We start from the raw sequence: 25654 nt of genomic DNA on the forward strand, positions 1-25654 counted from the left end.
ATACAGTATAATAATCATAACAGTTGGGAATAGTGATGGCCGAACGGTTCGCCCGGCGGTCGTTTCGCGGCGAATTTCCGACATTCGCGGTCCGCACGTTCGAACGCCTTTTTCCGTCGTTCGCCGCGGCGGACTTACGTGTTTAATGTATACAAGAACTTTAACCTTTGGTGACACGTTTATCATGTGATACAGGACAGCCAATTGAGACATGACAGCACATGGACACTTGTACATTCCCCCTAACCTATAAATACACCCGATCCGGTGGCCATTTTACATTCTTTCTTCTGTTAAGATAGGGACAGGTTCCTGTGTGGAGTAGGGAGAGATAAACCACTAGCTATTTGGTACACAAAAGTTCTTTTCAGGACTGGTATAGGTGTTAGGTGTTGATAGGTTTGCTGTGCTGCTGATTCTTGCAGCAGCCTGAGTGTCTTTTGTTAGTTTAGAGAAAGGGAAAGGACGGTGTATGCTACAGGGACAGCCAGATTAGTCTTTCATCATCATCATCATCATCATCATCATTAGCTGTTACTATCAAGGTCCACAAAAGAGCTGTTCCAGTAACCACTAATCGTTCTCTTTTTTTGCCAATTTGTATAGGGACAGGAAGGAAGCAGTGTTGTCAGGCAGTGAGGGTAATTTTAAAGACTTGCTGTTATTATTAGTTCCACAAAGGTTCTTTTCAGGACTGGTATCAGTGGTACAGTAATAGGCTTGTACATGTATAATATTCTTTCTTCCAAATATAGAAAGGATATTATACTTGACTGCTGCCCTTCTGCTGCAGTCTGCTAAACATTCACAACTCACTTGTTCCACAAAAGTTCTTATAAGGACTGGTAACTTGGTATAGGGTGCTACGGTACATAGGCTTGAGTGCGGTACAGTCTGCTGTTCTGTAAGGACCGCTATCGGTCCACAATAGATAGGGTTGACGTGCACCACTGCTGACCGCTGCCCTATACTGCAGCAGTCCTTCAGCGGTATAGGGACTGACGTACAGTCTGCTAATCACTAACACACAACCTGCTTGTTCCACAAAAGTTCTTATAAGGACTGGTAACTTGGTATAGGGTGCTACGGTACATAGGCTTGAGTGCGGTACAGTCTGCTGTTCTGTAAGGACCGCTATCGGTCCACAATAGATAGGGTTGACGTGCACCACTGCTGACCGCTGCCCTATACTGCAGCAGTCCTTCAGCGGTATAGGGACTGACGTACAGTCTGCTAAACACTAATACACAACCTGCTTGGTCCACAAAAGTTCTTATAAGGACTGGTAACTTGGTATAGGGTGCTACGGTACATAGGCTTGAGTGCGGTACAGTCTGCTGTTCTGTAAGGACCGCTATCGGTCCACAATAGATAGGGTTGACGTGCACCACTGCTGACCGCTGCCCTATACTGCAGCAGTCCTTCAGCGGTATAGGGACTGACGTACAGTCTGCTAAACACTAATACACAACCTGCTTGGTCCACAAAAGTTCTTATAAGGACTGGTAACTTGGTATAGGGTGCTACGGTACATAGGCTTGAGTGCGGTACAGTCTGCTGTTCTGTAAGGACCGCTATCGGTCCACAATAGATAGGGTTGACGTGCACCACTGCTGACCGCTCACCTATACTGCAGCAGTCCTTCAGCGGTATAGGGACTGACGTACAGTCTGCTAATCACTAACACACAACCTGCTTGTTCCACAAAAGTTCTTATAAGGACTGGTAACTTGGTATAGGGTGCTACGGTACATAGGCTTGAGTGCGGTACAGTCTGCTGTTCTGTAAGGACCGCTATCGGTCCACAATAGATAGGGTTGACGTGCACCACTGCTGACCGCTGCCCTATACTGCAGCAGTCCTTCAGCGGTATAGGGACTGACGTACAGTCTGCTAAACACTAACACACAACCTGCTTGGTCCACAAAAGTTCTTATAAGGACTGGTAACTTGGTATAGGGTGCTACGGTACATAGGCTTGAGTGCGGTACAGTCTGCTGTTCTGTAAGGACCGCTATCGGTCCACAATAGATAGGGTTGACGTGCACCACTGCTGACCGCTGCCCTATACTGCAGCAGTCCTTCAGCGGTATAGGGACTGACGTACAGTCTGCTAAACACTAATACACAACCTGCTTGGTCCACAAAAGTTCTTATAAGGACTGGTAACTTGGTATAGGGTGCTACGGTACATAGGCTTGAGTGCGGTACAGTCTGCTGTTCTGTAAGGACCGCTATCGGTCCACAATAGATAGGGTTGACGTGCACCACTGCTGACCGCTCACCTATACTGCAGCAGTCCTTCAGCGGTATAGGGACTGACGTACAGTCTGCTAATCACTAACACACAACCTGCTTGTTCCACAAAAGTTCTTATAAGGACTGGTAACTTGGTATAGGGTGCTACGGTACATAGGCTTGAGTGCGGTACAGTCTGCTGTTCTGTAAGGACCGCTATCGGTCCACAATAGATAGGGTTGACGTGCACCACTGCTGACCGCTGCCCTATACTGCAGCAGTCCTTCAGCGGTATAGGGACTGACGTACAGTCTGCTAAACACTAATACACAACCTGCTTGGTCCACAAAAGTTCTTATAAGGACTGGTAACTTGGTATAGGGTGCTACGGTACATAGGCTTGAGTGCGGTACAGTCTGCTGTTCTGTAAGGACCGCTATCGGTCCACAATAGATAGGGTTGACGTGCACCACTGCTGACCGCTGCCCTATACTGCAGCAGTCCTTCAGCGGTATAGGGACTGACGTACAGTCTGCTAAACACTAATACACAACCTGCTTGGTCCACAAAAGTTCTTATAAGGACTGGTAACTTGGTATAGGGTGCTACGGTACATAGGCTTGAGTGCGGTACAGTCTGCTGTTCTGTAAGGACCGCTATAGGTCCACAATAGATAGGGTTGACGTGCACCACTGCTGACCGCTCACCTATACTGCAGCAGTCCTTCAGCGGTATAGGGACTAAGAGTTTTGTCACAGGGTCATTTAAAAAATGACATGCAGAGGAAGAGGCAGGCCCTTCCGCAGGGGTGGTAGGGGTAGGGCAGGAGCAACAGGCTTGAGCCAAAGTGGGAAGTTGCAGAAGGTGCGTTCAATTACTTTAAAGGATGCACCAGACTTGGTTGAGTGGCTCGCTCAGCCTTACTCTTCTGCACCCTCCTCATCCTCTCGATCTGCACCCTCTTCTTCACTCTCTGCTATGTGCACCCCCAAAGACACTACCACCAACAACACGACCACCACCACCACCACCACATACCTTCCGCTTGAGTCACTGGAATTATTTTCCGATCCATATCAAGAGGACATTTCTGATGCGCAGCCACTCTTGGTATTGGATCAGGAAGAGGAGGTAGCAACAAGCGCTACTCAGCAGTCTGACGCCAGTACCCAGATCAGCCCAAGGAGGAGGTTGGTCCCCGGTGTTGCTGCCTACTCTACTTATAGCGGTGGGGAAGGTGACGTTGATGATGACGTGTCTAGTGATGTCACGTGGGTGCCCACAAGAGAGGAAGAGGAGGGGAGTTCAGAGGGAGATATGGACCAGCAGATAGGGAGGAGAAGCAGCAATGACTTACATTGCACAGCAGGGACAAAGCAGACTGCAAATGTATCAGGAGCGAGTCATCGACCATGTACGGTCACATCTGGCGCTCCCAGGACACCGGCACATGGCTCCGCAGTGTGGGCTTTTTTTAACGTGTCCGCTGCTGACAATAGCGTTGCCATCTGCAATCTTTGCAGTCAACGCGTTAGTCGCGGTAAGCCCAATACTCACCTAGGGACGACCGCCTTAAGAAGGCACATGAGCAGCCATCACCGAGCCCAGTGGGAGCAACGGAACACACAAAGCCACACTGCAGGCTCTCACCGTCCAGCCTCGTCTTCTACTTCTCCTTCTCCTCTCTCCTCACAATTGTCCTCCACTCCACCTTCCATCACGCCAAGCTCACATTTTTCTGCAAAAAGGCAGGCTTCCGTGGGCCTAATGTTTGAGCGTAAAAAAATGATGACGCCGGATAACCCTCTTGCCCAACGGTTGGCGGCTGGCTTGTCAGAACTCATAGCCCGCCAACTACTGCCATATAAACTGGTGGACTCGGAGGCCTTTCGCAAATTTGTGGCCATTGGAACACCACAATGGAAGGTCCCAGGAAGGAAGTATTTCTCAGAGAAGGGCATCCCAGAGCTATATGGCCATGTTCAGCGGCAAGTGAATGTATCTCTGGCACACAGTGTCGGTGCCAAGATACATCTGACCACAGACACGTGGTCTAGCAAACACGGGCAGGGAAGGTATATCAGTTTTACTGCCCACTGGGTGAACCTTCTGACGGCCGTCAAGCATGTAACCCGTGGCACCCGTGTAGATTTGGTTTTACCGCCACGGATTGCATGCAGGCCTGACTCTTCTTCTCCTCCTCCTACTCCATCCTCCTCCCTCTCCTCCTCAGCTGCCTCCTCCTTTTCCGCTGCTAGCGTCTCTTCCACTGCACCGCCCAAGCTCCCCAGAACCTATTCCACATGCCAGGTGAGACGTTGCCATGCCGTGCTGCGTCTGTTGTGCCTGGAAGCAAAGAGCCACACTGGCCCGGCACTCCTTTCAGCTTTGCGTTCACAGGCAGATGAGTGGCTAACACCGCTCAATTTGACAGTTGGTAAAGTGGTGTGTGACAACGGTGCCAATCTGCTTAGCGCATTGAAACAGGGCAAAATCACGCACGTGCCGTGCATGGCACACGTCTTAAACTTGGTCGTGCAGCGATTCCTTGTCAAATACCCTGGGGTCCAGGACATCTTGCGGCAGGCAAGGAAAATCTCGGCCCATTTCAGAAGATCTTACACGGCCATGGCTCGCCTTGCTGACATTCAGCGGCGACACCATCTGCCGGTCAGACGTCTTATTTGCGATTGCCCGACGCGATGGAACTCAACCTTCTATATGCTTGATAGGCTGCTCCAGCAGAAACGTGCAGTTAACGTCTACCTGTATGAACTCTGCGAAAGAAACGGTTCTGGGGAGCTGGGTTTTTTTTCACCGCGCCAGTGGCTGCTCATGCGCGACACATGCAGACTTCTGCGGCCATTTGAGGAGATCACCAAACTGGTCAGTCGCAGCCATGGCGCCATCAGTGACATGGTACCTTATGCCTTCTTTCTGGAGCGTGCATTGCGTCGTGTCATTGATCAGGCTGTGGAGGAGCAGGAGCGGGAAGATGAGGAAGTCGCAATGCTGGATGAATTCCCAGGGGGGGCTACTCTATCTGAGACAAGTCAACAACAGGAGTCTGATGAGGAGTCAGAGGAGGATGGTGCCGGGGCGGATGAGCAGGAGCAAGAAGAGCATGCTTTAAACCTTTCTGGGATCCCTGTTGTGCGAGGATGGGGAGAGGAGAATGAAGAGGACGACATTATCCTGGATGATGAGCAGGAGCCAGGCCACCACACCGCTTCCACTTTAGTGCAAATGGGGGCCTTCATGCTCCAGTGTTTTAATAGGGACCCCCGTATAAAAAGCATGAGGGTCAAGGACCAGTACTGGGTGGCAACGTACTTAGACCCCCGGTACAAACACAAAATGGCGGAAATGTTACCGCCGTCGCAGAGGGCTGTCAGAATGCAGCACTTCCAGGCCTTGCTTCGAGAAATGCTGCATTCTGCTTTTGCGTGCGCTGGCAGAGGAGCAATTCCCACTCCCAGAGAAGGATTTGCGGGTACCAATCCAACAGCGCCTGCAAGAAGAGGCCGGTTTGAAGATGTGTTGGTGACTTCGGATATGAGGTCATTCTTTCAGCCGACCCATCGACAGGTGTCATCCGGATCCAGCATCAGGGAACGCCTAGACCGTCAGGTGTCCGACTACATTGGGTTAACGGCCGATGTGGACGCTCTGAGGAGTGATGAACCCCTAGACTACTGGGTGGGCAGGCTTGACCTCTGGCCAGAGCTTGCCCAATTTGCAATCGAACTGTTGGCTTGCCCCTCATCCAGTGTCCTGTCCGAAAGGACGTTCAGCGCAGCAGGGGGGATTGTGACCGATAAGCGTACTCGCCTAGCTCACCACAGTGTTAACTACCTCACATTTCTAAAAATGAATGAGGCATGGATCTCGGAGGAATTCAACACATGTGATCAGTAGACCATGTATATGTCTATAAACAATTTTTGGAATCAAGCACACAGACCTTCTTAATTCATTTGGCTCACTTCCCTGACCCAAAAAAGCACACCGTACTATATGCCCCTACCCTCCTCTTTGAAGAGGTTGAGCGGTGTCATATTTCTACTGGGGCTGCTTATTATGAGGGGTTCCCACCATCCCTGTGCTGTGCTGACTTCCTCCTGGGTGTTCTTATTATGAGGGGCTCCCACCATCCCTGTGCTGTGCTGACTTCCTCCTGGGGGTTCTTATTATGAGGGGATCACACCATCCCTGTGCTGTGCTGACTTCCTCCTGGGGCTGCTTACGGTGCTGCTGTCAGCGCTGTATGTCACGGAGCTGCTGTCAGCGCTGTATGTCACGGAGCTGCTGTCAGCGCTGTATGTCACGGAGCTGCTGTCAGCGCTGTATGTCACGGAGCTGCTGTCAGCGCTGTATGTCACGGAGCTGCTGTCAGCGCTGTATGTCACGGAGCTGCTGTCAGCGCTGTATGTCACGGAGCTGCTGTCAGCGCTGTATGTCACGGAGCTGCTGTCAGCGCTGTATGTCACGGAGCTGCTGTCAGCGCTGTATGTCACGGAGCTGCTGTCAGCGCTGTATGTCACGGAGCTGCTGTCAGCGCTGTATGTCACGGTGCTGCTGTCAGCGCTGTATGTCACGGAGCTGCTGTCAGCGCTGTATGTCACGGAGCTGCTGTCAGCGCTGTATGTCACGGAGCTGCTGTCAGCGCTGTATGTCACGGAGCTGCTGTCAGCGCTGTATGTCACGGTGCTGCTGTCAGCGCTGTATGTCACGGTGCTGCTGTCAGCGCTGTATGTCACGGAGCTGCTGTCAGCGCTGTATGTCACGGAGCTGCTGTCAGCGCTGTATGTCACGGAGCTGCTGTCAGCGCTGTATGTCACGGAGCTGCTGTCAGCGCTGTATGTCACGGAGCTGCTGTCAGCGCTGTATGTCACGGTGCTGATGTCAGTGCTCTGTATTACGGTGCTGCTGTCAGTGCTCTGTATCTCCTGCACCCTCTTGTTTGCCTACCCTGGTCCCTGACCTTCCCTCTCCTCCATTGCCTTCATTAGCTCCATAGTCCTGAATTGTCAGAACAATTTCCCAAATAAAAAAAAAATGCTTGTAGTTATCGATCCCAAATTCACCTCATACATGTATTATGCTATTGTCCAGGTGGTGGGACTACGTGCTACCCCCTAATAATTACCCCGTGGCCGCAAATTCGACCTAAAGGTTTGCGAAATTCGCCTCCCATTGAAGTCAATGGAGCCCGCGGCGAACGGTCGTTTTCGCGAACGTTTGTGTCCGTTCGCGTTTCGCGTTCGCGAAACGTCCCGTCGGAAGTTCGTCCATCACTAGTTGGGAATCATCCAGAACATATTTGGGAGATCTATTGATGAAAACAAGTATTTTGGTGAGGTGCTCATTGGTTTAAAATATAAACTGAATGAGGCCCTGGCTGCTTCACCTCCTTACGTAATAGTTGCAGCCTAATACGTAGGAAATGTTTTATGAACAAACACTGGTTTGACTCTTGGCTAAACTATTGTAAATATTACATACTATGATTAACGCACACTGGACATTTATTACTGCATTACTGGTATTAGGTCCTAAGACGTTATTCTGCTCTGAAGTACTACAGTCTCCAATTTAAATCCCCATCGGGAACCTATCTGCATGAAGCATGTTCTTCCTGTGCTTGCATGGGTTTCCTCTCACATGCTGGTAGGTTAGTTTGATCCTGTCTAAATTGCCCCTAGTATGTGTATGCCTGTGTCCTAGGGACCTTAGATTGTAAGCTCTTTGAGGGCAGGGACTCGTGTGATTGTACATTATGTAAAATACTGTGTAAATTGTATCTAAATACCTGTACTAATACTATTGGGACTTGCTGATTTAAGGAATCAATTTGGTTATATATATATATATATATATATATATATATATATATATATATATACACAGTTCTATAAAAACATACTGTAAAATATTGTAAATTGTGTCTTTGTCATCCACCTCCTGTCTTCAGAGAAAAGGAAAATCAGTCTGGAGAGTTTTAAGGAGTCGGGTTTTCAGACATTATGCTGTAAGAGAGAGAATTTGTTTCAGGTAGATATAAAATTAGTTACTTCAATCTTGTATCAATCTTTAGGCTCCAAGCACTCCGGGCTTAAAAATGCCAGTTTCCTTATTATATTTTGTACACATGTTTAGGTGAGTTTAGAGGCTTTTTTTCTGCCAAAAAGCTCAGATGAGAAGCGCAAACCAGAAGGGTTTTTTTTTTTTTTTTCTGCCTCAAAACGCTTCAAGCTCCAAATATGCCTTTAATCATCCTAATGTGTATGGACACATAGGAGGACACTGAGCTGCTACTATAGGCAAAGCATAAAACTCCTGTGGAAGCAGCGATTTTCTTTAATCAGTGTGCATGGACCCTTAAAATGTTTTTAACATTTTAAATCTACAGCTGGCGATCCTTCCATAAAGGTCCTTGTTAAGACACTTCTAGTTCTAAAGTGACAATGCTTGGTCTTCAAATGGTGTTCTTGCACATTCCCTTTGTCACAAGGGCTTCTGGTGGAGACTACGGGTTGTTGGCACACATTACGCAAAATTAAATGGGAGGGCTGCTGTTAGAAATCACGGGGCCCCATATAGCCTACCTGACAGGGCCCATCCCCTGCATGGCAGAAATTTATAGAAAGCAGAACACATGTGCACAAGTCCTTATTTTCTTTCAATACATTTTTTTAAATGTGTTTAATTTTTTTTGCATTTTTCTAGCTGCTCTGTTAGGGGGTTTTGGTGAAATATCATTGGTCTAAACAGACTCTTGATGTCTCATATTTGAGACTCAAGGAGATTGAGGACAGGGATTCATCAGTCTTTCTGCAGCCTCAGCTGCACAGATGAATGCACAGGAAGTGCTCTGAGGCTGTTCATTCACAAACTGAAGCATAGTAAAATTTACTATGCTTTAGCAATTAATGGACACAGGAGCGATTGGTACCACATGCTCACTGTGTTCATTAAGGGGTTGTAAAGGCAGAAGATTTTTCTTTTATCTTAATGCATTCTATGCATTCTCGGGGCAGGAAGCATTTCTCCTACCTTCCAGCAGCAGGAACAGCCTTCAGGCAAGACCCATATTCGAGGGGGGGGAAGTTGGGGCTTTCTCTGAATGCTGGGGCCCTGCTCTCCTCCTCGTCATGATGTCACTGGTTGCTAGAGACCAGACGGGCCTTGTCTAGCAACCAGTTGTTTGGACAGTGAGCCAGGGGCAGCACCTGTGGGTGAATAATAAAGCATGTCCCGGCCAACAGTACACCGGGCAGTGAGGGACAACGGCTATGCGGTGGCATTTTTAGGGGGCATCAGATCGGCCAAGGGGGCAATTCCAGACTATTGTCCCGGAATGAAGGTGCCCGGGACAGACCTCCCAAGGCGGGACTTTAACAAGCAATTCGGGATGGTTGGGAGGTATGCAGTACAGGCGGGCCGACTGCACTGCCTTAACATTGGCCCTGTTAAATGACAAGTATTTATGATACAGTACTTTCTAACTCAATGCCATTTTGTTTTTCTAGTTCACCACTACATTGATTCTGTGCAGATGTAATCCTATTCTGCCTGCTATCTAAGCTAGTTTCTGCAGTTTTGCTCAGTCTGAGTACACGAGCCAAACAGAATGGCACCTATTGTTACCTTCACATGACAAAAGTTCTCTTTCAGCTTTCATAGGTCTAGGGCAGACGTGTCAAAGTGTTTTTTGAGGGATCGCATGTGGTCCTCTTGCACCTTGGTGAGGTGCTCAGTGGTTTAAAATATAAACTGAATGAGGCCCTGGCTGGTCCCCCAAGTTGATAAAGGCTTCACTCCCTTACGTATACTTGCAGCCCAATACTTAGGAAATGTTTTATGAGCAAACACTGGTTTGACTCTTGGCTAAACTATTGTAACTATAACATGCTATGATTAAACGCACACTGGGCATTTTTTCAGCTGCTTTTTTTGGCTTCAGATATCTTTTTTTTCTGCAGCCAGTAAACTCCCCAGCACATTATCCTGTGTCGTTATCCTGTGTCCAAACTAAAGAGTGCAAACGCTAATGAAAATGCTGCAAAACTCATACTACATCTACAGCTAACGCTACTGGTGTTTTTATAACGTCCAGTGGGCATGAGGCCTAAAACATCTGGCTGCTAAGAATGTACCACGTGTACTCTCCAGTAACTAAAACCATAATTTTGTGATTTGGACTTTACTGGTACAGATGAGACAGACAATTTAGTGTATACAATGTTTAATATTTATTTAAGAAAAAGCTTAAATTCTGGACCCCACATATAGTGAAGGACCAACACAGCATATAGATCAGTGATGGCGAACCTTTGCACCCCAGATGTTTTGGAACTACATTTCCCATGATGCTCCAGTACACTGCAGAGTGCCAGAGCATCATGGGAAATGTAGTTCCAAAACATCTGGGGTGCCAAAGTTCGCTATCACTGATATAGATAGTACTCATTTGTTTAATACCCAAGAAGATTCAACAAGAGATTGGAATTCATCAGCCAGCTGGGGGGACCTAACACTTGGCACCCATCCACATAATTTGTCTCGGTTCTATTTGAGTTTTACACACATGACCTAGATGAAGGATTAGAAGCTACAATTGGGACTTTTTTGGGGCTTTATGTCTTTAGACACCTCCCCACTGTGCATGTGCAAGCTTTCTGGGACATGTGACAAGGTTGTGGGCAGGGAGGGAGCGAGCTGCCAATAGAATCACCTAGGTGATACCAGTGGAAGTGGGGAGTAGGTACCTGCTCCCCTACCCAAAAATACAACAACAATGCTCCAAAAGAAGAGGAGGGGGGAGAAGAGAGAGCGGAACTTCTGTTTTTTTTTTTTTTCAGTGAAGTTCCACTTTAAGACCAGTATTTGGGTTAAGGCTTCAAATTCAGGGACAATTGTTGGTCTGGAAAAACATTGCCAGCAAGGTATGATATTGATTCCAGAACAGCAATGAAAGCCTGGCAGGAGTTTGAATTCTTCCTCCAATCAACAAAATAAGTTGGGTTGACACACACTTTAAGCCTTAACACTGATCTCCTAATCTATGTAAACACCACCTAAAAATTACCATGTTGAAGCTGGGATAATGATACCAAATCTGGACCATCAGAATTATAAAACTGCCATTTTAAGCAATGACTGATAAAGGATAGATGTGTGACTGAACTTACCTGGTCCATATACAAGTCTAAACCCTTTCCTAGAGACAGCGGAATTACTGGTGAAGATGATCTGCATGGCATTTTCCTGGAAAGTAATGGAAGGTGGCAGTGTCTGCCCACAAAAGAGATTCATGTATGCGGCAAATGCATACTTTCCTTTGTAGATCAGAAGATTATCAGCACAGCCTTTGTTCATGTCGCCATCTACATCAAAATCTGTGAAGGTGATCTTTAACTGGAATAAGGAGCATATTTGATATGTCAGGTGTATTGTATGGTGAGATGGGACAAAAGGATAAAATAAATAAAAAAAATAAAAAACAAGAATTAAAAACAAAGCGAGAGAAGGAGGAAAAAATAAAAAATTCTGCTTTTGGCAGGATTTCGCAAATGAAAAATTAGATGTGGGTAATTATCCATCACACATGAAGTTTGGATATATTGCACATCCTTACCTGAGAGTTGGTGGTGGTGATGTTCCAGTAACAGAAGGCATTATTGGTGTAGTTGTTTGGGAAGTTGGGGGAAGTGATAACTCCCTGTGGAGCCGTCAACTTCAGGGTGCCATTACAAGCTGGAAGAGAAGACATCTCAGCATAAAACAGCTATACTATGTATTTGACTCTATATTCAACTGCATAGATTTATAGACTTGGTAAAGCTACATCACATGCTTTTATTTAAAAAAAAAATGGAAACCTGCAGTATTAGGATAAACTGTAACCCAAGGATGCAGCAAGATAACTGCCACCATAACGAACTGCAACCACAAAAGGTTTGATATGACAAAGCCCTCATAAGCCCTGATGAAGAATGTACACATCCACAAGCTAACTGTTGGCGTTTGTTGCATTTAGTTGGTCATAAATGGTTCGAATATTGCCTATTTCAGCAGGGACTAGCCGAGTTTTGAACCATGTATGGCCAGGCTGAGTATACCCAAGTCAGTCCATTGATCGACTTGGGTACAACCAGCATGTCGGATTTTCAGCATGTGATTGCCAGTGGCTATAGCCGCTATCAATATTCACATGGATAGGATGGGTCCAGAAACCCCTACCACCAGGAGAACAAAATTGCACCACGTGACTGATTCCCCTATCAACATTGACTGACTGTGATGGGAGAATCTGTATGATATTGTTTCCTGCAACCTGTTGTTATAGTTGTAGGGGGAAAAAAAAGAATCACAACATCTATGTCCTGCCTTACTTCCATATATTGTGCTGTGTGGCCACCCTTAGCCAAAAACATCTGATAACATTACCATTGTTCTAGCTCCTGTTTTTGGGTTGTTTTAAAAGCAACCTTGTGAGCACAGAATAGCTTGTAAAGAATTTCATACCTGTGATAAAAGATGTTCTATAATTACCTGTTTAGTTGTAATGCTATCTTTTGGTGCTCACCAGGAGCCTCAAGTATTTCATACTTTATGGTATGTGTATTGCCTGCTCCTCCACCAAATGATGTGATTTTTATTTTTATTTTCCCATTCACCAAACAGGCCACCATGAAGGCAAGGTTTGAGTTACTTCTATCTGGTATGTAATTTTTTCTTTTTTTTTTTTTTCTTTTGAGATCCTGTGCTTACAGGGTCACTACTGTAAACGGAATACCATTTTGAATTTTTCTCCATCTTTGTATACCTGACTCGCTTATGCAATGTGCTTGCAGTACTTAAAGTTTCAGATCGGGGTAAAAAGAATCTGTCACTTTGTCCATTCCTTCTGGGTAGGGGGGGAACGTGAGACCTTTTCTAAAGAAGCAGCATGTAGGCGTGAATGGTCAATAAGGCTCAAACACTGTCACATGGGAGGACGGGAAAAGGTTTCCCTGTAAAAGCTCTGACAAATCTTGCCATAGGTTTGGACTCCAGAAACTGGAGGAAAAGAGCATTGGGGGAATTATCACTGGGAAGGGGGGGAGGGTGATCTTCCAAGAGTTCTTATTTTTTCTCTGGGCAAAATGACAGTCTAAAGGCCCATACACACGATCAGACTTTTTGACAACAAACATGCAAATTAGCTGTTTTGGAGCAACATCCGACCGTGTGTACGCTCCATCGGACCAACTTTTTTTGGTTTTCATCAGACTTTTGTTGGCTGTGCGAACGGACAAACTTTCTGGCAACAAAAGTCCGATGGAGCAAAGTCTGATCGTGTGTACAGAAAACCATAGGACTTTTGTACAAAGTACAAACAGGCATGCTCAGAACCAATGCAAAAGATCAGACAACAATACAGAAGTTGACCAAAGGTGGCGGTAAAGAGCAGAAAAACCACGTGATCTGGTGAAAGTTGGCTGAAAAAGTCCTGCTGTGTGTATGCAATACAAGTTCAGGGCCGACGCCCTTTGTACAAAAATCCAAGGGAAAGTTTGTACAAAGTCCTATCGTGTGTATGAGGCTTAAGACGTACAATTGCCAAACTGCAACATCTGATAGATATGATCAAGTAAGCACAGATTAAATACAAGATACAATGTTGGCTGCATATCATCAACACTGCATATTGAGCTGAATACGGTGTTTCAGCTTAGAAATATCAAACACACATAATCACTCTGATCATAACACAAGTCAGGTAGCTGGATATAGTCCTAAAAGTATCTAAACCCAAGAACAAATGAAATTTTTATTTAATTATTCTTTAAAGTGTAAGTGAAGCATTTTTGTTTTTAGTTTTGGATAGTTAGTGTGTGTTGACATCTTATTGCCAGTTGTGTCCCCGCTGGTGAGGTTCACCCCTCTGTTTGTCCTACAGACCACTATCACTAAAACAAAAAGTGATGGCAAATCAAAAAATTTAGAGTGTAGAGTAGCATGTACTGTGCATGGGCAGAAAAATAAAATATATATATATATATATATATATATATAATACGCACACGCAGTCCATCAAAAGGTATCAGATTTTGGAAGAGGTAAGTGACTTGACATAGGAAAAATGATCAAGGCTTATACTTCCTTACCATTGGATAAGACCGTAGCTGGAGTTGTCATGGTGTTTGTCTGGCCATTAGAATTTGCTGTTAAGGAAAATCAGAATATACATTTCAGAAGCAATTCAAAGATAATTAATTGAAGCTGAACTCATGGCACACCGATAAAAAGGTGAAATGCAATGCAAATGTATTTCTGTTCATCAATTTCTGAGATTTACACAACACTGTCACACAGCACAGTCCTGTATTCCTGGCTGGGGAGGGGGAGACCCCCCCATCTTTCTCTGTTGCAGTTCTTTTACAGGTCCTACCAACACAGATTGGACACTCAAAGGTCAAGTAGTAGACAGATATGGTCATCTTGATCACTCTGCTCTCCTTCTATCAAAATACTCCTTACACTGCAGCACACCTGATTGCCTCTCTGAGATCTCCTGTACAGGGCCTAGAAGAAGCACATGCCAAGCCTGATTTAGGTACTGCTTGCATTTGATTATATAGAAACGCAGAGCTGCATTCATTTACACCTGCCTGGGGTTCAGCTTTACAGATAATTATGAATCTGGGGCTTTGTCAGTATGCATATTAAAATATACAAGCATATGCTACCAGCTATCAGTCTTGGAACTTTCAAATAGTCCCCTTGGAAATGGGGGGAAAAATATAGGTCATGGGTGTTGACCTGCTGCCCTCCAACTATTACAGAACTGCAAGTCCCATGAGTCATTGCAGGACTGATGGGTACAAGCATGACACTCAAAGACAGAGGCATGATGGGACTTATAATATTGCCACAGTTATAGGGCCACTGAGCACCCATGGGCAAACTAAACCAAGTACAGTATCCATTTAACAGGTCTGTATCTTCCTAGACTACCAGCTGACAAACATTGCTAGGAGTAAAATGCTAAGGGAAAATTACAGTGCCCCATAGAAGCTAATCAGACTCAGGCTAGTGCAAGGTGGGTTGCAATTGGTCACTTAGGGTACTACATTTTCCACCTTGATCTAAACTGTTTATAAAAAAATGCATCCTTCTAGTATACGATTTCACAAAAACTTACAGCAGCTGTACAGGGTATTGATTTTTGTGACATCCAAACTACTCATGGCAATCCTCTGTCCAAAACTGACACTTCTGTTGGGAATGGCTTCCAGTGTAGGCATGCCATTTTTGGTGAAGCTATACCTGTAAGGAGAAAACCGAAAATGAGTGACAAGTTAAAATGTTCTGCTGTAGACCTTCAACTATTTATTTTATACAATAGTAACAATCCTAAACAGTAAAAATGCCTTTAAAAAGCCCTTACTGACCTCTCTAGCTGCAGGTATTATAAAGGAATTCATAGTTACAAAACTGCTTAATCACCATGTATATTTTGTGAATGTTTTTTTCTAAACTCCACTTCTAATTCAGGAAAGTTTTTGAAAGCATTTAACCACTTGCTTACTGGGCACTTAAACCCCCCTCCTGCCCAAACCAATTTTCAGCTTTCAGCGCTGATGCACTTTGAATGACAATTGCGCGGGCATACAACACTGTACACAAATGACATTTTTATCATTTTTTTCCCACAAATAGAGCTTTCTTTTGGTGGTATTTAATTACAGCTGGGAGTTTTATTTTTTGCTAAACAAGCCAAAAAAAGATGCAAAAAAAAAAAAATTATGTTTAATAGTTTGTTATAAAATTTTGCAAACAGGTCATTTTTCTCCTTCATTGAAGTGCGCTGATGAGGCGGCACTGATAGGCTGCACTGGTGGGCAAAGATGGGCACAGATAAGATGGCACGGATGGGTGGCACTGATAGATGGGACTGATGGGCACTGATGGGCACTGGTAGATGACACTGATGGGCACGGATATGTGGAACTGGGGTGCAGCACCTTTGTTGAGGCAGATTGTGGGCACTGCTGGGTGGCACTATGGGCACTGCTGGGTGGCACCGACGGGGGGCACTGGCAGGGCTGGCCGTGATCGGGACTGATGTCCCGATCACGCGTGAGGAGGAATAATAGCCGATTACCGGCTCCGTTGTATCACATGATCAGCTATCATTGGCTGTCATTGGCTGACAGCTGATCACGTGATAAGGGGTCGGGATCGACCCCTTGCTCGGATCGGTGATCAGGCGAGTCTCAGACTCGCTGATCACAGAGCGCGCCGCGCGCACCCCTCAGGGGGCACGCAGGCCGCTCGTGCATGGAACGACGTCAATAGACGTAGTCCAGGCAAAGGAGGTTCACGCTGTAGCCGTCATTCAGCTATAGCGTGGGTCTCAAGTGGTTAAAATATCAGCCAACAGTCATTGATTTGGATTTTAAACTTTATGTTGAATTGTCACATAAAGAACATTTAGAAGCTAAAGGTATCTTGAATGTGTCTGTGGTCAAGCAGTTTTGAGACTATGAATTACTTCATAATACCTGCATCTAGACTTGCTAGATTGAAGCAGGTGAGTGCCAAGATCTATTGCTGTGATTTGAAATAGCGGTGTCTGCGAGTCCTCTTTTGGATGTGACCTGATTATTTTATTTTATTTTTTTATATTCCCCCCCCCCCTCCCCCCTTCCTCTGAGGTAAAGACTACGAGTGCAATGCATTTTTGTTGCCATTTTATGAACATACCCAGGAACTTTGTTTTACACCCAGAGATTCTGGGTTTTCACCTAGGCTTTTAGCTCTCTGGGTGCCGGGCTCAGTTCTCCAGTTGTTTACTGAGTGACCATAGAGTCATTCTTGCAAGGCAGAGAATGGATAACTGCTGGAGTTAGGATTCTGTTCTCACCTCCGACCAATGGAAGACTACTTGGGGTGGAAGAGAACGATGAGAGGGGGTGAGAGCAAGACCACCTTAATGCAGATAACACTGGGGTATGACGGCAGACTGCTTCTCTTCTTGTCTCACCTTTTTTCATGTGCCATCACATGACCAGAGACAGAAAAAGCAGCCATCGTTTTTTGGTGGGCTCTGTGATAGAGGTCTGAACTTTGAGTACATCAAGACAAGTGAAGTAGGTATAAACTTAGAAATTCCCTCTCCCCCTTTAAGCCCCAAAGAGTCCATCAAACCCCTTGGGGCCAACCAGGGCCCCTTTCTTCAATATATCCCACAGAACCCCCACATTCTAGATTCAGTCCTTAATCCCACTGATGCCTTGGACTGACACCATAGCTAGTTTTCTTCCCACTGACATAGGGACATTTTCTTTTTTTTTTAACCTCCTCATACCTTCCTTCACCACTGTTAGCCCCATATTTTACTGTGGGACAGTGGTCGCGGCAATAAGCTTTAGTTTAATTAATTCAGTAGGCCAAAACCATTTAAACTACTGGTGCATGCTGCAATCATTACATACAGCATGCTGCTGATAGACCTACCCCATTCTTCATCCCCTGTCCCGCATTCTCTGGCCCACTGATTGGTTCCCAATTATGTTTATTAAAAACATTGCTTAGTTTCCTCAGTGCAAACAGAACTGTAAGATACATTTTTTTACAGTCCATTGTATGCATTAGTACAGTAAAACCTAGGATCGAGTGTAACTTGGTGTTGAGTGTTTTTAAAGGAAAAGGCAAAAATTTCAACTAAAACTTTGACTTGATGTACAAGCAGCGTCATGTCTCAGAGGTGCCTCCTAAGTGTAGCAATATGGTTACATTTAATGAAGGTATAACATTTAGCAATCCTCTGCACCACCATCTATGTCATCCCTTCCATGTTGCGCTTCAAGCCTCCTTTTTAGATCGCTCTGCTGCAGGGTAGTCTTCCGGGTCACGATTGCAGACTGACAGCGGTGAGAGCCGGCGGTGTAGAGGATGGTCTATGTGGACAGCTTTACCCCGGATGCTTACATATGTAGATGTGCCTCTTTTAATCATCATCCATGTGAGTTGCTAAATGTTGGACCTTCAATAAATGTAACCATATTGCTTCACTTAGAGGCACCTCTCTTCTCTTTTATACTCTAATTCCTGCTGGATTTTGCTTCTAATCCCCTTGTGGAGGCTGCCATTTGTGGATGGACATTTTTAACCACTTGAGATCCGCGCTATAGCCAAATGACGGCTACAGCGCGGATCTCCTTTTCCGGGACTACGTCTATTGACGTCGTCCCGTGCACGAGTGGCCTGAGGGGCGCGCGCGGCGCGCTCTGTGATCGGCGAGTCCATGAGACTCGCCTGATCACCGATCCGTGCAAGGGGTCGATCCCGACCCCTTATCACGTGATCAGCTGTCAGCCAATGACAGCTGATCATGTGATATAACAGAGCCGGTAATCGGCTATCATTCCTCCTCGCGCTGACAGCGCGAGGAGAAAAAAAAAAAGCCGATCACCGGCGGCCGTGATCAGGACATCAGTCCCGATCACGGCCAGCCCTGCTAGTGCCCACCTGCCCCCTGCCAGTGCCCACCTGCCCCCTGCAGTGCCAAATGTTTTAAAAGTAAGTGCCACCCAGCAGTGCCCACAATCTGCCTCAAAGGTGCTGCACCCCAGTGCCACTTATCCGTGCCCATCAGTGTCATCTACCAGTGCCCAGCAGTGCCACCTATCAGTGCCGCCTTATCTGTGCCTAATAGTGCCGCCTTAACTATGCCTATCAGTGCCCACCAGTGCAGCCTATCAGTGCCCACCAGTGCAGCCTATCAGTGCCCACCAGTGCAGCCTATCAGTGCCGCCTAATCAGCGCACTTCAATGAAGGAGAAAAATGACCCGTTTGCAAAATTTTATAACAAACTATTAAACATGATTTTTTTTTTTTTTTTTTTTTTTGCATCTTTCTTTGTTTGTTTAGCAAAAAATAAAACTCTGAGCTGTAACTAAATACCACCAAAAGAAAGCTCTATTTGTGGGAAAAAAATGATAAAAATTTCATTTGGGTACAGTGTTGTATGGCCGTGCAATTGTCATTCAAAGTGCATCAGCGCTGAAAGCTGACAATTGGTCTGGGACTGAGGGGGGTTTAAGTGCCCAGTAAGCAAGTGGTTAAGGTTACACAATCTATCACATTTGCTATAATCTTTTTATATAGACTATAAACTGACTGAAGGACTTATGAATAAATGGTTGTGGAACAAATCATCTGAGGTTCCATTATTTCCTATAGGGAAATTTGCTTTTATATGTGCAAGTGCTTTGGATTACAAGCATGTTTCCAGAATGAATTATGCTTGCAATCCAAGTTTTTACTTCATAGTACAATGTTTCTCAACTCCAGTCCTCAAGGTGCCCCAACAGGTCATGTTTTCAGGCTCTCCATTATTTTGCACAGGTGATTTGATCAGTTTCATTGCCTTAGTAATTACCCCAGCTGTTTCATCTGAGGGAAATCCTGAAAACATGATCTGTTGGGGCGCCTTGAGGACTGGAGTTGAGAAACGCTAGCTTAGAATGATGGAGAGAGAGTGATCTGCTTTTTATTCCAGATGAGACTCTAAAGCCTGTTACACACAACACATTTAGTAAAAAAAAAAACTGGAGGCTCCGGTCAGATGCTTTACTAATAGTCTGATATTAGTAAAGCGATCTTAACCACTGAGATGTTGTGTTCTGACAGGGGGACAGCCCTCCAACCAGAATACTTTGATCTGCATTCTCAGTCATTGCAAATGGGTTGAACAGAAACAGACTGAGGAACAAATAAAATTGTGGGTTTTTGTGCGTTACCTGCATACCCAATGAATAGATTTTCTCTAATGTTTGTTAGGTATCTGGAAAGGATGTAATGAAAAATCTTCCCTGTGGGAACACAAACCTCATCAACACTATATCAGTAAAATTTTTAGGGGTTAGACGCTGTCAGATTAATACTGTCCCTTTAACAACCACTCTGTTCATTTTTTGCCCTGCTGTCAGAAAGAGGAAATGAAATCCTCCCAACAGGGTCACAAACAGCAGTAGAAATTTAACCACTTGCCGCCCGCCCTATAACAAATAGACGGTGGCAAAGTGGTTGCATAATCCTGATCGGACGTCATATGACGTGATCAGGATTATGAGCCGCTGCGCGCCCCCGGGGGCGCGCATCGCGGCGATCGTTGTTGCGGGGTGTCAGTCTGACACCCGGCAACTACGATCTCGGTAAAGAGTCTCCGACGGAGACTATTTACCACGTGATCAGCCGTGTCCAATCACGGCTGATCACAGTGTAAATAGGAAAAGCCGGTGATCGGCTTTTCCTCACTCGCGTCTGTCAGACGCGAGTAGAGGAGAGCCGATCGGCTGCTCCTCTGACAGGGGGGGGGTCTGTGCTGATCGATTATCAGCACAGCCCCCCCCCCCCCCCCGAGGATGCCCAAACTGGACCACCAGGGACGCCACCAGACCACCAGGGATGCCCAGGACAAGGTATGCCACCCTAGACCACCAGGGATTCCAGTCAGTGCCACAATGGATGCCAATCAGTGCCCACAATGGGCATCACTGATTGGCATGCATTATTGTTTGGCACTGATTGGCATCCATTAGGCGGCATTGTATTATAATATATTGTACTATCAGTGCCCATCCATGCCCACCTGTGCCGCCTATCCATGCCCACCTGTGCCGCCTACCTGTGCCGACTACCCATGCCCACCTGTGCCGACTACCCATGCCCACCTGTGCCGCCTACCTGTGCCGACTACCCATGCCCACCTGTGCCACCTATCCATGCCCATCCATGCCAGCTATCAGTGCCAATTTGTGCCACCTATCAGTGCCCATCCGTGTCGCCCATCAGTGCCACCCATCAGTGCCACATATCGGTGTCCATCAATGCCACCTCATCAGTGCCACTTCATTGGTGCCACCTCATCGGTGCCCATCAGTGCCGCCTTATCATTGCCCATCAGTGTAACCCCATCAGTGAAGGAGAAAACTTACATATTTGCAAAGTTTTGAAACTGAAACAAAAAAAAAAAATTTTCTTCAAAATTTTCGGTATTTTTTTATTTGTTTAGCAAAAAATAAAAACCGCAGAGGTGATCAAATACCACCAAAAGAAAGCTCTATTTGTGGGAAAAAATGATAAAAATTTCATTTGGGTACAGTGTAGCATGACCGCGCAATTGTCATTCAAAGTGCGACAGCGCTGAAAACTCAAAATTGGTCTGGGCAGGAAGGTGTTTAAGTGCCTGGTATTGAAGTGGTTAATAGAAGAAAATTGGTATAACGTATAAAAAAAAAAAAAAAAACACTTCTGTGCCTCATTAAGCTGGAAGATTAAAATACACATTTCTAGTAAAAGTAGTCTACAGCAAACTAGACTCACTTGGAATAATGCATGATGGAGCCATAATCGTATTTGGTGAGATCCACATTGAAGGTATCGGTCTTATTAAAAGCATACGCAAGGCCTAAAATGAAAGCCAAAACAGATATTCACACCAGTAACAAAAACACAATATGATTAGTTATTAATCATTTTTATGGTGCCAGTATTCAGTTTTAGCACTGTCGCTCTTCAGATGCACTTTTTTAGTCAGCTCCACATTCTCCAAACCTACATTGTTTTCACTGTGCAGCCTGGACTCTACTTACCACCCAAGGACATCCTCAGTCCCGGTGAACATTTCAGTTATTGTGTTTTGGTTCTGCCATTTCAGAGAGAATAAGAATAAAGAAACAAAGATCATCTGATCTCTCCTGAAGGCGAGGATAAGCCAATCAGAACTGATCCTAACCTTCAGCAGAAATGTGACCAAGTGCGTAGACCATCAGATATAAGGCCAGCATTAAATAGAAGCCTGTTAGCAGGATATCTAATGGATAAGGCAGGCACAGATACAGCATTTTGAGAGTGTGTGATGTTCTAAAATGTTGTCATGTGACACTAGTTCTAGAAAGTTGATGTTCATTGGTTGTGTGTAGAGATTCCAACAGTGGACCTCAACAAAGGTCAACTGTGATTTGGGCCATACTGTTTCAATGGCTTCAGTGCCTCAGCTGAAAACCCTGCAAATTGCTTCATTTACATACCGTCTTGGATGTTATTCCACAGGACATTCACATATCCATCTCTGTCATTCCTCATATGTTCGTGGTGGAGACCTAGGGCATGTAGGGATTCATGGATGGCGATTCCCTTCGATATACAGCCTGATATATCCAAAGAGATAGTCTGTTGACCTCCGATTCGTCCAACCATAGACCAGCATCTGAAAAAAAAACTGCAGCTGTAGTCTGAAACCTAGAGGATGGCAGTGAGCTGGAACACAATCTCATTAATATTATACTTCACTCAAGGGCTAATTTTTGAAAGCAGTGGGCCTGTGTGCAGGATTTAAAACTTTGCCCTCCTGCCTGGAAACAAGTACAAAAAAGTAGGAGACTTCAAATTGCACTAAATATTGGGAGTGGCTTAAAGAGGTGTGAATAAAAATTAAAGCACAGTATCTGTACATTGGATGAGTAAGTGGCCAACATTAGACATTTGGGGTACATGTTCAGAGATACTTAGTACTGACCTCCAAACTCTTTGACATTAACTACTGACTCCATAACTCTGCATCTTACTCCTGACCCCCGAATAATGCTTCTTACTACTGACCCCTGAACTCTACATCATTTACTACTGTCCTGTGAGTCACTTACTACAGAGATCGTGGTCAATAGTGACAGAGTACAGAGGTTAGTAGTAAGTGACAGATCTAACACAGCTAGAGTACAAAAGGTCGAACTTAACTGTTTTCCCACATATGTTGTGCAATGTGTGAGGGCACAGTGGGCTTCACTTCCCTTGAGCCTGTGTGCACCGCACACATGGGGGATACACCACTGACCTCACTCCAAGGGGATGAATAGAACAGGGAAGCTCATCAAACATACATTCATCTAATGGTAAGAACTGCTATTAACCTGTTGCTTTACCCTGCATGGACATATTTGAACACATGTTAGTCATTACATACCCATCCCGAGGCTGATATCTAAGGTAATCAACCTCTGATGTCTGCTTGATATAACGGATACATGTGAGGCTTTCAATGTCCTTCATTGCAGACTGTATTACTTGTGATTGGGAGTCACCTGTAGAAGATAGAGATGACTATATAACTAAACAGACTTTATTCTTTTCTCAGTATACATTTATTTAAATGGCAGTGATAGCTTTATGTATTTTTCACTTTGCAGTATTGTAAAGGAAGGACTTTTGGGTTTACTTTGGACTGGTTTACCAAGCTGGTTAACTATCAGATTGGATACTGTATCTAGCAACAGTACATCACTGTGACAAAAATCCACCCTTTAAGTGACCCTTCAGATTGGATCAGCTTTAACAGACACGTTGGTATGTCTACACGCTCCACGAGACAGCTTGCAAACATGTTAACCATAAACCTCAATGTGTGCACACATTGGGAGGCTGCCCCACCAAACACTATCCTATGTTGAGTGTTCGTCAAAGCTGATCCTATGAGTGGAGTATTTAATGGGTCATGTAAAGAAGGGCTTCATTGATTGCAAGAAATCCATTATAGAGCCCAGAAATGGATATCCCAGTTGCTGCCACAAAGATAAACAGAGTAAAGTGTATAAAACAGTCACTTTGAGCTTCCCCTTTTCCTCTAAGCCCTTGTACACATGGTCGGAGATTCCGGCAGAATGTGTCAGATCGGACTGTTTTGTCGGATATTCCGACTGTGTGTGGTCTACATTGGACTGTTTCCGTCGGACCAAGTCTTCCAACTTGTTGGTAAAATTTTCAGACAAAATGCTCCGATCGGACATACTTCCGATCATATGTAGAGAATTCCGATCGGACAAAGTGCCACGCATGCTCAGATCAAATTCCTACACCAAAGCTATTGGCTACTAGCCTGAACGTAGTCCCGTCGTAACGAAATAACGTCATCACGTCGGATTTTCCGACAACTTTGTCCGACCGTGTGAATGCAACAGTTTCAGACAAAATCCGACGGATTTGGTTGTCGGAATCTCCGACCGTGTGTACAAGGGCTAACATTACTTCATGTGTTCCATATCTAGCACAAAAAAAACTAGCTTCCCACACAGAATCAGAAACCATTGTATGCAAGGGGAAGTGACCGACTTTGTATAATTAGGCTGTATCTGATCTGTAGTATATATCAATGGGCTCTCCACGTAGAGCAAACCATGGAGCCTAAAAGTTAGGATTTGCATATCTTGGCCCACTGTCCTATAAGTAGGAATAAAAGTGCTTGTTTTTTGAGATGACAAACTTTGTTTTACTCATCATTTAAAGGAAGGGTTTCTTGTTTCTTCCAATCTACATTGGCTATTCTAGCTCACTTGTGTCTCAAGTGCACCCCCTCCCAGACACTGCAGCTCACAGTTAAGAAAAAGTTAAGTGCAAATGTGCTTACAAATAAATGCTGTAGCACCTTTTCTTTAATTGGAAGTCATAGTTCTACTTCAAATAACTTTCAATTGGTAGTTACTGCTGTACCACTTGTGAGGACAGTGTTCTTTTAATACATGTTGACATTATTAAACACTAAGTTGATAGTTGTATTATTCTCTGTAAGACTGCAATAGCCATTTTATGCATTATGCAATACTTTTAAAAGTGGATCAGTCATTTAAAATGTAGGTTCTCCATCAGTAGGACAAGTAACATTGCAAATCATTATCAATGAAGGTCTTTTGACAAAATTCCACTTTAACATGGATAGACAAAAAAAAGTACTTACTATAGTCGCTGGATATAACGTATGGAATATAAACGTTTCCATCACTGGATTTTCCCCACAGGCAGATGTCCTTGGGGCATCCACTACCAATCCTTTTATTGCTGTAAGCGATGTCCAAATTCCCAACTACATATTCCCCAAAGAGTATTGGTCCTAAAAGAGTTAAAGGAAGCGGGAGTGTGTCATCTAATCCAAAATTCTGCCCTAAAAATATCCAGTTATCGCATTCATACATACATGTACATTAAAGGGACTTTTTTTAGGATTAGAAAGAAAAAAAAAAAACCATAAGGGTCCCCATTGGTAGACTCCATACTCCTCCCTAGAGTCATCAGAACTAGGGTACACATTGGAAGATTTTCACTCTAGTCCTTATCTGGGGACAACACAATCTGTGTGTTTTTTTTTATTTTTTATTTCACTTTCAGTGATAACGACAAACAGGACAAATAGAGAGGAAGACAGACGGCAATAAAACCCGGACAAGTTTTCCCTATTAGTTATATTTGAAAGTTATCTACATCTTAGTGCAGACATCTAATAAAATCGTTAAGCCAATCACAGAAGCAAGAAACCTAATTTCTGGTGGTGTTGTGTAGATAAGGCCATCACATATATGGCATTTTTTG

At 44.9% G+C, this 25654-nt stretch overlaps 1 protein-coding gene across 1 annotated transcript in view; it reads right to left on the bottom strand.

Annotated features, from left to right (window-relative positions):
• The window catches only part of LOC143925746 (tolloid-like protein 1), a 122026-nt gene that overhangs the window by 9499 nt on the left and 86873 nt on the right, over positions 1 to 25654 (bottom strand). Inside the window, exons 10-17 of the mRNA XM_077450198.1 lie at positions 25026 to 25178; positions 23262 to 23379; positions 22330 to 22508; positions 21623 to 21707; positions 15431 to 15555; positions 14394 to 14450; positions 11879 to 11997; positions 11433 to 11658 (exon numbers count right to left, since the gene is read on the bottom strand). Coding sequence (XP_077306324.1) covers positions 11433 to 11658; positions 11879 to 11997; positions 14394 to 14450; positions 15431 to 15555; positions 21623 to 21707; positions 22330 to 22508; positions 23262 to 23379; positions 25026 to 25178 — 1062 coding nt within the window. The remainder of the gene's footprint in view (positions 1 to 11432; positions 11659 to 11878; positions 11998 to 14393; positions 14451 to 15430; positions 15556 to 21622; positions 21708 to 22329; positions 22509 to 23261; positions 23380 to 25025; positions 25179 to 25654) is intronic.

Source organism: Lithobates pipiens, unplaced genomic scaffold (genome assembly GCF_037356315.1).
Source record: "Lithobates pipiens isolate NorthernLeopardFrog02 unplaced genomic scaffold, aLitPip1_a1.2 Scaffold_22, whole genome shotgun sequence".
NCBI lineage: Eukaryota > Metazoa > Chordata > Amphibia > Anura > Ranidae > Lithobates > Lithobates pipiens.